Source organism: Rhinolophus hipposideros (genome assembly GCF_964194185.1).
Source record: "Rhinolophus hipposideros genome assembly, chromosome: 14".
Lineage (NCBI taxonomy): Eukaryota > Metazoa > Chordata > Mammalia > Chiroptera > Rhinolophidae > Rhinolophus > Rhinolophus hipposideros.
In genome coordinates, this window is record NC_138060.1 from 24,897,555 (window position 1) to 24,910,846 (window position 13,292).

At 46.9% G+C, this 13,292-nt stretch overlaps 1 protein-coding gene across 12 annotated transcripts in view; it reads right to left on the reverse strand.

Annotated features, from left to right (window-relative positions):
- The window catches only part of ATP2B2 (ATPase plasma membrane Ca2+ transporting 2), a 358,541-nt gene that overhangs the window by 34,113 nt on the left and 311,136 nt on the right, over nt 1-13,292 (reverse strand). For all 12 annotated transcript variants that reach the window (XM_081072392.1, XM_081072393.1, XM_081072391.1 and 9 more), the window contains 2 exons: nt 11,202-11,444; nt 347-588 (listed from right to left, as the gene is read on the reverse strand). In XM_081072392.1, coding sequence (XP_080928518.1) covers nt 347-588; nt 11,202-11,444 — 485 coding nt within the window. The remainder of the gene's footprint in view (nt 1-346; nt 589-11,201; nt 11,445-13,292) is intronic.

Genomic DNA, 13,292 nt, shown 5'->3' on the forward strand with positions numbered 1-13,292 from the left:
AGTTTTCCAGGCTTATTGCTGGCACCTGGAGTCAGAAAAGACTGGCTAACAGTGGCCATTGCTACCACCAACCAACTCTGTGCTAAGGAAAGTAAAATAAGAGAGATCGAACAGTGATAATAGGTAGAACTTCCTATCAGTGACTAAGGGAGGAGGAGTGTAGGACACGCTGAAGAAATTAAGAGGAAATAGTGGAAAAAGCACTGGGCAAAAGGCCCTGGAGGTGGTCTTGCTGTGGGACATTGGACGGGGCCCTCTCTGCTCCCCTGGGAGCCAGGCGGCCCCTGGGCCTGGCCTGCAGAACAGCCCGCGCCCACGGGCCCCTGCCCCTCACTGCGCGCCTTACTTCTTGAGCACGATCTCAGAAGCTCCCTTGCTGTACATGCGGAAACTCTCATCGGGCAGCTTGATGACTGTGCTCATGGACTTGCGCACAGAGTTGAAGGTGTACACTTTGTACAGCTTCTCTTCCGGCATCTGGCTGCGCACGGACTCGTAGTCCTGCTTCAGGTCCATCACGAAGCCCAGCAGGCCGCACTCGGTCTTGTTACCCACCTGCCGAGGCAGGGCGCCCTCCTTCTCTGGGGGCTGCAGAGAGAGAGGTGGGCGGCTCACCGGGGGTTGCCTCTGAGGCCCTGGGGCTTCTGCCTCGTGGGCTGAGGGGTGAGGGCCAGGCTCTGGCTGTCCCCTCTCCCCGCAGCCAGCCTTTCGACCTACCCGGGCGCGCTCAGCCCTCTGCATCCCAGGCACAACCCTGGCTCCTGACGCAAGGAGCCATGCAAGATCAGCTTTTAAAAACCGTATGAGCAATTTCAAACATAAAAACATGATAGAGAAGAATGAGAGAAACAGTTGTGAGTCCACCACCCAGCTTTGCTTCAGATTTTTCTTGTTTAAGAAACATGACAGACAGAGTTGAATCTCCCTGTGTATCTCTCTACACCTCCTGCATAATCCACTCCTTGTCCCAGAAAGAACCTTTATCTCGAATGTAGCATTAATCATTACTGTGTGTGTCTCAGTGTTTTATTTTGAGATATTTCTAGATAACATACAATAAGAAATAATAGAGAGCTGTCATCTGCCCTTCATCGTTTCCCACAGCACTCACCTCCAGTATGACCGCGACCTTCACAACCAAGATAGACGCTGATATCGTCAAACTGACCTTCAGATTTCACCAGTTTCGTAGGCACTCGTGTGTGTGTGTGTGTGTGTGTGTGTGTGTATGTGTGCGTGTGTATGTATGTATATGTGTGGATGTGTACGTGTGTATGTGTGTGTACGTGTGTGTATGTGTGTACGTGTGTTTAGTTCTACACAATGACATCACATGTGGATTCCTATGACCACCAGTGTGAAGATACCCAACAGTTCTTGACAAAGATCCCTGTGCCACCCTTTTTATAGCCACAGTCACCCCCCTTCCATCCGCCTCCCTGGCCCTGGCAGCCACTAATCTGTTCTCCATCTCTATACTTTTGACATTTCAAGCGTGTTTTAAAAATGGAATCATACAGTATGTAACCTTGGAAGACTGGCTTTTCTCCCCTCAGCATAATCTCCTCGAGGTCCAGGCCAGCTGTTGCATGTGTCAATAGCATGTTCCTTTTCGCTGCTGAGTAGTATTCCACGCTATGGAAAGCCCATCCCCTGTGATCTCAACTTTGGTTCAAGCAAATGGAACTGCTGTTTTTGTATGTCAAAATGCTCAAACACTGGCAATTTCATGTAGTTAAATCTGATGTATGTCTGTATGTGTGCACGTGTAGTGCTATCTTGCACATGGAAACCTTCACAAAGGGAGACTGTCCATAATCTTCTGTAACCTGCTTTACTCATGTACGATTACCTTTTTGAGAATCATCCATGTTTAGGGTGCTAGTTTTAATTGCTCTATGGAGTCTAAGCCACAATTCACTTCTCCATTCTCTTTCTTTCTCCTCTTTTCCTTCTTTCCACTCTGTCATTTGGTATACACTCTATTTTTTTTTAACTTTTATTTATTTTAAGTGTGTTTTCCCAGGACCCATCAGCTCCAAGTTAAGTAGTTGTTTTCAATGAAGTTGTGGAGGGCGCAGCTCACAGTGGCCCTTGTGGGGATCGAACCCGCAACCTTATTGTTAAGAGCACCATGCTCTAACCACAGAGCTAACCGGCGTCCCCTGGTACATACTCTTAAGCACTGGTTAAGTGCTGGCCCCCCACCCATGCTGGGCTGCATGAGCACCCCAAGCCCCTGCCCCAAGACTCTCAGTGAATCATCAACCACATCTTCCCAGCACCTCTCATTTCCTTGGGCAGCTGCCGGAACACGAGCTCCTTCATGCCCCTGTACCTGTGCCCCTGCTGCTCCTTCCCCCTTCCCTGCCAGGCAAACTCCTCCTTGCCTTTTAAGGGCCAGCTCAAATATCTTTCTCTTTGACAACTGCTCTGTAGGTCCTCAGTTTCTCCATCTGCAAAATGGAGAGACTTGAGCAGATGGTCTCTAGCTGAGAGAAAAATTAACCCTTTCCACCCTTTTCCTTCAAGTGGATGGTGGTGAGTTGTATTCTTTTCCTCTCTGGGTTCTCAGGGCCAACACTGAGCCCAGCACCTATGAGACACCTACTAATTGTTTTCTGGATGACTCCTGCAGATCAGTCTGGTGGGGAAGGCTCAGGTTAACAGGTGAGAACAAGACACCTCCTTATGGGCATGCGTGGTAGGCTTAGCAGGAGGCTGTGGGAAGTTCCCATCTGCAGGTAAACTGACCTCCCACACGCACCCACACACATGTGCATACACCCACTCATATCACTGGCACAAAATTAACATGTAGCCACTCAGGTGGAGGTGGCTTTGGGAGTGGTAAAAGCTACCACAGATAAACTCAAACCCTAGAGAGATTTTGAAGAGGAGTAACTACTTATGAACATACCCGAGTCCCCGCCCCCCTCCCTGCAGCAGTGGCTTTTCATGGGTGTCGACCAGCCTTACTCAGCCTCCCTCATATTGTTCAAAAGAGCAGCCCAGATAGGAAGAAGGTGAGGTCTAGAAGATGCCAGCGTGGACCGGCTATGCAGGGGACACGACAGCGATTAGAAATGACCCTCACGTAACTCCCCCTTCCACCGTTAGGGCTTCGGCCCAGAGCGCCGACCTAAGCCCAGTGGGGTCATAGGCATTGATAACAGGGCCATCCTGAGACCCAGGGATTCAGAGGAAGGATAGAGTTTTAGACCCTAACCCCTCGTCCTCAGTCTCTCCACCTGTAAAATGGAGAGACTTGAGCAGATGATCTCTATCTAGCAGAGAGAAAAAAATCAACCCTTTTCACCACTTTCCTTCACATGGATGGTGGGAGGGACGGCAGAGAAAGGCAGAGCTGCACAGCAGGGAACGAGCTTCAGAACACCCTCCCACCCCCATGTCACGCAGAACTAAGTCTCCAGCACCATGAGCCTTGGAAAGTTCCCCAAGCTCTGGTGGGATTTGATCTGAAAACAAAGGAATCTTGGATACAGCTTCCGATTTCTGATATTTGGGAAAATAAATGCTAAGCATTCTCCTTTGTCTCTACGGTATGCTGTGATGTTGTGCTTGTAAAATTTATACATTTACTTACTTTTTAGTTTATTTTTTTTTACAATTTTATAATTAACCTTCTGGTGATTTCCAGAGTTTTATGTGTTTTCCATAACAGTTTTTTCCCCTTCCACTAATGAAAGAAAATGACGACACAGAGGACTTAAATAAAAATGCCTAATTACTTATTTGCCCAAGAGAGCTGAGCAGTTATGCCTGCAAAACACCCGGCATTTTATTACCCTCTGTGAAATATTTTAATTTTCCTCTAAAAGGATTTCAAACAATCCATGGTTGCAAATGGCAGAGCTGCCTCCTCCGTAATTCAATTTGTTTCCATGAACTTGAGCTCTGAAATCGCCTAGGTGCATTACTGACAAGCATGGGCTCGCCCCTTTTCTCTCTCTTTTTTGTTCTTGACAAACCCAGAGACTTTGCTATTGCTGTAGACTTTCCAAGAGCCTTTTGACCTCCAGGGCTCCAGTTCTGTAAGGGAGTTAACGCGTGGGTATTGTTCCGGTTTTGATGGAGAGGAAGCAGGCCCAGGAGGGAAATGACTTGCTTGTGGTCATTGACCTGCAGAGGCTGGGCCTGCGGCTTTCCCTCAGCCCTCTGACCCCCAGTGCAGCCTTCATCCAGCACAGTTCCCGGGGTAGGCATTGAGCCCTTTGGGAGTGCTGGGTGTAGCCACAGGCGTAGCTTTAGGGGAAAATTCGTGCTCCTGTTTTGGGATACTGGGGAGTGAATACAGCCAAGATCAAGAAATGATGATTTGAAGAACTACAAGTTATAAATAACATCTGCAGAAATGAGATTAAAAAATGTAGCTAGCATGTACTACCTCACACTCTTAGGCTGGCTATTACAAAAACCAAAACAGAAAACAATTGCTGGAGAGAATGTGGAAAAACTGCAACCTTTGTGCACTGTTGGTGGGAATGTAAAATGGTGCAGCTACTGTGGAAAACTGTATGGTGGTTCCTCAAAAAATTAAACAAAATTATCAACAGTTCCACTTCTGGGTATCTACCCAAAAGAACTGAAAGCATGGAGTTGAAAAGGTATTTGTACACCCATGTGTATAGCAGCATTATTCACAGAAGCCAAAAGGAAGCAATGCAAGGGTCCACTGATGGACGAATGGATAAACAAAGTGGGGTCTATACATACAAGACAATACTGTTCAGCCTTAAAAAGGAAGGGAGTTCTGACTTTAATCCATATATATATATATATATAGATTACATATATATACCTACATGCTTTTTATAATTATATATATATAATCTACATGCTGTAACGTGGATAAACCTGAGGACATTATGCTGAGTGACATATCTATCTGTCACAAAAGGACAGATATGCGTACTGTATAATTCCACTTACAGGTTGTCCCTAGAATAGTCCCCAAATTCACAGACACAGAAAATAGGATGGTGGTTGCCAGGGGCTCGAGGAGGGAGAAACAGGGAGTTAGTGTTTAACGGGGACAGAGTTTCAGTTGGGGAAGATGGAAAGTTCTGGGATGGGTGGTGGCGATGGTGGCACAACAGTGTGAATGTACTTACTGCCCCTGAACTGGGCACTTAAAAATGGTTAAGACAATACATTTTATGTTAAATGTATTGTACCATAATTTAAAAAGAAACTTTAAAAATATCCCCCCAAACAACCCAGCAATTGCAACACCATGATGTCTTGAGTGGATTAGAAAACGCCTTTCTGCTCATTGGCTGTCTCTGGTGGCCCCGCCTCGTCACCCCTCAGGGACAGGCCCTGACGGGAAGGCTTCCCAGACTCGGGATGAACCACCAGGCGGCCTCCACAGCAGCCGCAGTGACCATTTTCTGAATGTGGACTCTGTTCACCACTTGAGTAAGCTCTTCGTGTGCTTTATCTAGCTGTGTGCTCACAGCTCCCTGGGCTCCCTGCTCTGAGCCCACAGCACCTGCTCTCCCAGCAGCCCTGCCTCTCTTCACTGGCTTGAGATTGCTCGTTAACTAGGTAACTGGTTGGTGATGTGGAGTCCACGAGGGAGAGGCTGTGTCTTTCTGGTTTACCTCTGCCTCCTACCGTGGGCTAGGCATCGAATGAAGGAACACTTTTGTGTTTGTGTGTGGGGTGCTGCCACGGGAGGCCAGCTGGGATGGAATCTCGTCAGAATTCTGGCCTCCAGCATTGCCACGTAAAGGCCTGCCTCCTCGGGAGCTCCTCAGCTGCCAGGTCTCCTGAACAGCAGGAGGTGGCAGAGCTATGCCGGCAAGCCCCAGGATCTTTCCCAGAAGCTAGGAAGGCAGAGGTCGGTGTGGGGGTCCAGGGCACACACCGGGACAGGCTGGAACCCCTGGGGAGACATGCCTGGAAAGGAGACTCCTTGGGGACCCTCCCAAGCTCACCAGTGCATTGCACATATGTGTGTGTGGTGAGTGTGTGTTGGTGTGTGTGTAGGGTGAGGGGGTGGGATGTAGGGATTGACAGCTCTGTTAAAAATCAGAATTCTCCAACAGGGGTGATTTGCTTTAAACTCTTCTCCCAGAGATGGTGTTTGCAAAACAATGAAACCAGTTGTTGAATTCCACACGAGGCCCCCTGCCATTTCACACACCAGAACTCTACCCCCTACATCACCTGCCCATCTTAATGCCCTGCAAAGGCACTTCCAGCGTCTTCCATGCCAGGCCCAGAGCATGGCTTGACTCAGGGGGGCTTTGAGGCTCATTTGAATATTCAGCTGAGCCTTCAGTTTGAGCCAGGAGATCTGAGTTCAAGAGTTGTCTCTCTGTTTCTCTGTCACTCCCTCCTTCCCCCCTCTTCTTGGTGCTCTGGTTCTAAGATTATGGGGAACACAATCAAGCAGATCCTTCCTACATTTTGTGGGTTTACTGGGGTTCTCACTGCAGCCACTGGAGTTTAGGAAGGGGGTATGCTGTGGACCTGGGGTTTCTAACTAGGTTTAGTTTGGCTTATTTATTCAGGAAAACCATCCTGCCAGGAAATTCCTTCTTGCTCCTTCTTTCAGAACCACTTCAAGGGTTCCAGGGAGGTTTGTTTTTCTCTTAATAGTTTATATTTTCAGAAATATGCCATAACTTTCCAACAACTTAGCTTCACAAGCACTCATCTCAGTTAAATAATTCAATGTTAACCTTAGTGTTAACCTACTTTAGAAGAGTTCTCATAAAATATAAAATTAAAGGTCGTTTCAGAATCAGAATAAATGCGGATGGAAAAGGAGAATGTTTTCCCAAGAAAGCACGGTCCCTCAAAAGTCTGAGGAAGGAGCTATTTCCATCTAAAGCTCAGCTGTGCCTCTGAGAAGCAGCTGGGTAAAGAGAAGAAGCTAGTAGAAGCCTTGACATTCAAAGAGTCGGAGATAGCAAAGAAAATTTGGGGATGTGCCAGGATTTCTGAGGCAGGGAAGCGATTTCTGACTAAAAGATGATTCACATAGCTTCCCTCACAGGGCAAGTTTAGTTCCAATGATTAGAAATAAGAGTGGCAAGGAAAAGCTTCTGCTGTCCTCAGAAGGGATGAGACTTGGACTTGAGGCTGGCCCTCTGGAGAGTCCTCATGGGACGCTTTTCCTGGCCTCTCCGCCTATAGTCTTGGCCCTGGCACCACCTTCCACCTGTGTCTGGAGTGGTTCTGAGCACTGAGGAGAAAGCCTATTAAGAACATGTCTGCTGCTACCCAGCAACCCCCAACCCTTCCAGCTCACCTCTCATTATTCCAGCCCGTAGGCATGCCCAGGCCCCGACCACCACATTTCCTGAATGAGCTATGCGTCTTTGGGTCTCTGGGCCTTTGCAGGGCTGTGCCCCTGCCTGGAATGCCCGTTGGCCCACTTGGCAAACTCCAGGGTTCTCTGGGCCCAATTCTGCCACTTGGTGGTCAGGAGCCACCCTAGGCAGGTTACTTAATGTTTCTGACGCTCAGTTTTCTTAGCTGCAAGATGGGAACGATCATATTGGCCTTGATGACCTGGCAGAAGTGTGGAGGGCCAAGCAAGACAGAGGCTGGCACAGAAAACTACAGGGGGTAAGGCTCAGGAACAATCAGAGGCAACAAGAGGAATCACTGTTGTGGACGGAGTGCTTGCTACAAGTGAAGCACAGTGCTGGGAGCTCCACACACGTCTCCCGTCTGATTTTCACAGCAGCCTTGGAGCTGCCTCAAGAGAAAGGTACAGCCACATGAGTTGGGCATGGAGTGGTGGTAGGCTGACAGGCTCTGGCTCCTACAGACCTGGGCTCCAGTCCTAGCTCAGCCTCTTATCTGCTCTCGGACCCTGGGAACGTTCTTTTACTCCTCCCCTACTCCTTATCTATGAATTAAAGATGTGATGTCATCCACTTCACATTGCAATGTTGGGGAAGTATGTATGCAGCACTGAGCCTGGCTGGGTGGATGTTAGCAGTGAGGATGAATTATATGCTCACTTTACAGACTGGAAAACAGAGGCTCAAAGAGGTTAAGTAACTTGCTCAGGGTCACACTCAGGTGGTGAGTGTAGAAGCCTGCAGTTTAAATCCTTGTCTGATGGTCTGTGGAGCCAAAGCGCTTAACCATCACTTCCGGACTAGGGGTCAGGACAGCTGGATTCTAACCCTACTTCCCCACGGGGTGACGTGGCTCAGTCCCTCTCCGTTCTGGGTCTCAGAGTAGAGTGAGGGGGCTGGCGCAGGGGGTCTCTAAGGTCTGTGAATCCATGTAGATAACATCCACATAACCTACCCTTGCAAATACTCATCTTCTGGGTTTTTTTTTTTTTTTGAATAAAAGGCACTAGCTAATTGGAAGATGTCAGTATCAAGGCAGACTAGAGAGCTGAGGGAAGTTGCAGAAGAAATCAGCTCAGCAGGCTGGAGGTGCCGACAGAACACTGGGGACTGGGACTAGGGCCAACTCCTACTTCTTTCTGTCACAAGAACATGAAAGTAGAGAGGGAAACATCAGTCCTGTCCTGAGCTTCTTATCAGCTCATAATCGTCCATCCACCACTTACATATCCAAGCATCCATTCATTCATCTATTTGTTCACCCTCCCATCCCACCGACCGACATCTACCCATCCCATCCATCCATCCATCCATCCATCCATCCATCCATCCATCCATCCATCCATCCCTCTCCCTACCTACTCCTCATCTCATTGATACACACACACACACACACACACACACACACACATGCACATTTATTAACCAATCGATCTACTTACTTCACTCACCCACCCAACCAGTACTTCCTAAGAGCCCAAGCCAGGGGAACAGAGATGACTCAGCTGTGTCTTTCACTCTCAAAGAGCCCACAGCCTGAATCCAACAGCAAGAAGACACAGAAGAATTGGTGTCCTCATGGAGGGGGAAATACAGCTCTACCCAGGGTCTTATTTTCTCAGGCCAGGCTCATTTACCAAACAAAGCTGAAGACTAGAGTGGGGGAGATATTATATGCCCTCCCAGCTCTGTCTCCTCTTGCATGGTTTAGGATGTCCTGCAGTCCAGATTTTCCAGCTTGGTTTGGAGGTGGCTGGACTTCCAACCTAGACTGAGAATCTCCTGTCTCCACTTAGGCTTCCTTTGGGCCTAAAGGGGCAGTCCCTAAGTGTCCCTTTGCCCCAAATGGCTGGCAGGCTCTGGCTGTGAATCTGACCTTCTCTGCACAAGTAGCTGACTGATTGACCCCTGTTCTTTCAGCCACCTGAACACAGCCTCAGTCAACCAACATCTGGAAATTTGATTTTACGGTAGCTTTGCCACCAGTGCTATGAGACACTGCTTCACTGCGACTTCTCTCGTTGATCTTGCCTGAGCCCCCCTGGCAGGTCCCAGAATTCCTTTTTCACTGTAACTGCGTAACTTACATCTCAATCCAAGTCGACCTCACGGGACTCTGCCCACGTGGCTGCCGTTTGCATGAAGCCCGTGCTGGGAATCACCCCGCTCCCAGCCACATCTGAAGTATAAGGTCATTAACAGCATGTCAGTTAGTTTAGAAAGGCCTAGGGAACAGAAGAAAGCATCACTGCTCTCCCCTGAACCCCACATTGGGGCTGGGGGTATGTGTGTGTGTGTTGGGTGGGGGTGAGGGGGACAAACACTGTCATTTCTGGCACCAACATCAGGGCTCTCTAGCACCCATCTGCATGCATTTTCCCGACCTACTTTCTCCTTTTGTCAGTTTGCCTCCCGCAGCCTGCAGCTCTGGGGTGATGCGGGTGGCTGCTTGCCGCAGCGGAGGGGGTGCTTGTAGCCTCAGTATCTGGAGGCAGGAGCCGCCTCCTCTTCCTTCTTCAGCTCTTGGCCCCTTGTTGCTGACTCACGTTCTCCTCCCCATTTCAGTAGAGCTGCTAGCAGCTTCCACAACCCAACCTGATCATGAAGCTTTGAGCTGGTTCAGGGGCAGAAGGGAGAGGTCAGGGCTAGGGCACATTGGAGGGTGGGTGAAAAAGCTCAGCTGCTCACCCAGATGCCCGCACTGCAGAAACGCCCTATGCCAGGGTGCCTGGCGTGGACAATTCTGTGTTTGTCTTCCTACAAATGCTGGTTAATCACAAAAAGACAACCTGTGCTTCTAAACCAAGTAGGGATTACAGCATGCTGAGTCAGGCAGCTTAGCTGAGACAGGATCAGGAGCGATTTCCTCATCAGAAATGGCAATACCACGACTGTTACGAACAACAACACTGTCGGGGGTAGGTCATGCAAACGGCTATGATTAGTCCCCTCTCTGAATCCATCCCTTTGCAATGCGACTGTGCAGTCCCTCTCATCAAGAGATGGAGTGTCTTTGCCCACCCTTTGAACCTGGGAAGGCCTCCTGACGTGTTAGCCAATAGAATGGGTAGTGACAACGTGAATAAGCCCAGGGTTAAAAGACAACAGGCCCCAAATAGTGTCCCTTGGCCCAAGCCCACATCACCAAACTGAGACTTAACACCCAGCCTAACTGCAGCTTCAGCCTCTCCCAGGAATGTAATCGTAACCAGTCAATCTGGAATTTCCCGGTCAGCACTAGAGAGGGAATCCCCCGATAGTCCCCTTCTCCCCCATGGGTAGGTTACCTAAGCCCGAAACAATCCACTTCCTCCCTTTCTGTCTATAAAAGCCTTCCATTTTGTACACCTTCTTGGAGCTCCTTACTACTAGATAGATGGGATGTTGCCCGATTTATGATTCATTCAATAGAGCCAATAAGATCTTTAAATTTTACTCAGTTGAATTTGTGTTACTTAACACCAGACAAGCCTGGAGGAGGTGGGGCCGCACCGAGTAGGGATGAGCCATCCCAGCAGAGGCCGTTCTAATCAGCCTAAGTCCTGCCAATATCAGTAGAGCACCACAGAGACACAAAGAATCACCCAGACTCACAGAATTGTGAGCTAAACACACTTTTCTTTTTAGCCACTAACTTTTGGAGTGGTTTGTGATGTAGCAAAAGCTAACTAATAAAACAACACTCTTTTTTTTTTTGGTCATACAAATATCAAGTCAAAGAGGAAAAAGTCACTTACTGTCTGACCATCCCAAAATGCATCAGCAGGGTCAACCTGAGTTGCATTGCTCCACCTGACCTGTACGTCTTTATGCCCCCACGATGTTGCTGTCTTGAGTGGCGCCTGCCCCACTTACCAGTATCTTGGTGGTGTAGGCGCTGTTGATGGCGATGGCGTGGACCAGCAGCTCCATGGTCTTGGCGTTGATGGAGCTGGGCTCGGGGATCTCCTTGTAGTGGACATCACCAATGTAGGCCTGCACCACGGTCATGCGATTGGTGGTCAGCGTGCCCGTCTTATCTGAGCAGATGGCTGTGGCATTGCCCATGGTCTCACAGGCATCCAGATGGCGGACCAGATTATTGTCCTTCATCATTTTCTGGGGGAAGGCAACAGTGAAGAGAGGGAGTTGAGGGCCCAGGGGCACAGGGTGGACACATAGTAAATGAGACAAGACTGACGCAGTCTGCCCTTTTGTTTCCACACCCGCAAAGGATTGTGGTTGCTACAGCCTCTGATATCTCTGTTCCTATTTTGTGTACAGCTCTTTTCCTTCTCTCTTACGAGTTGAGTGATTTTAAAAATTTGACTAATTGACTTTATTAATTTAGAATATAGAAGTATATACCTTAGAATATAGAAGAAAATACTTTAGAATATATAAGTATATACTTTAGAATATATAATTTAGAATATAGAAATATATAGTATATTCTTTATGGAAAAAAGGGAAAACAATGATAAGGTTGGGTTCTTTTTGATTATTTCAAATATTTTTCTTTTATACCATAACATCAATAACGATTACTTATTTGAGTATGAATTTTCTCAACTGTACCACCTTTCACTGGTGCCTGGTTTTCATTGTCACTTTGGTTTCACCAAAAGTAAACACATTTAGGAGATATATGTATTTACAGACATAGGACAATACCTGGAAAAATGTCAAAATATGAGTATTAGTGTCATTATCTGTGGGTGGTAGAAATATAGGAGATTTTTGTCTTCTTTGAAAAGAATCTATACATTCGTTTTTTCCTACAAATACATATTGTAACTTGCATGATAAAAATCACAAGTTTCTTTTAAATAGACAAACAAAAAAGAAAACTAAGCAGCCTTAATGCTACCACTCAGAACTGACTCATCTTACACATCAGTATCCTTTCTTTTAAATTTATAATAAAAACGGAATCCTATTATATGTATTTATTAATTTTCTAATGGATTCGCCTTCCTTTCTCTCTTCCCAGCTTCACACGCCCAGCTCCTTCCAGGGTCTCAAGCAAGTCATGCAAACAAAGTAATTTTCTGGGAACCACCCGTCTTCATGCAGACCCTCCCATCACAGTGACCCTAGGTAGCAAAGAGGGACACTGAAAAGCTGCCAGAGTAAAAGTTGCTGAATCAGATGTAATTCTAGTCTCTGCCTAGGAATTTGATTTTTTAAATTCCTGCTCCTCATTATAACTCTTTATAACAAGGGTAAAAAAGGAGTGCAATTAGAATAATTTCAATAGCAGTTTATGTTACTAAGAAATGAGCATTGGTAGGATTATTTGCTATTGCTGTTTCTCTTATTGTAACCTATGATAAAAGTAACAGTAAATGTATGTTGAATGGCTGATCAACAGCAATTTGAATTTGCAACACACTTTACTGTGTGTTGTAAACACGTTCTTCTGCATTTATTTTTTTTGCTGGATGTTATAAGAATCCTGTGAAACTTGGGAGGATTCTTGTCATCTATTTTGGCAATCAAAGAAGCCAAGGCAAAGTGACTTGACTAGGCTCACACATCTAGGGACGGTTAGAGCTGGGACTGGAACCCAGCTCTGTTTATCTAACCTGACAGTCTGGACAAGGGTTTCTATCTGTTGAGCTTAAAAATGCTTAGGCCTGTGCGTCCAATATGGTAGCCAATGTGACTACTGAACCCTGGAAATGTGGCTGGTCTGATGTGAAAGGTGCTGTACGTGTAAAATACACATCAGATTTTGAAGACTTATTGTGAAAAAAGGAATGTAAAATATCTCACTAGTAATTTTTATATTGATTACATTTGGCTTGAAAATAATTTGGACATGTTGGGTTAAGTAAACCCTATTATTAAAATTAATTTTGCCTGTTTCTTTTTACCTTTTCTTTTTAACGTGACTACTAGGAAATTTAAAATCACACATGCGGCTCACATTACATCTCTCTTAGACAGTGCTGATCTAAGTGG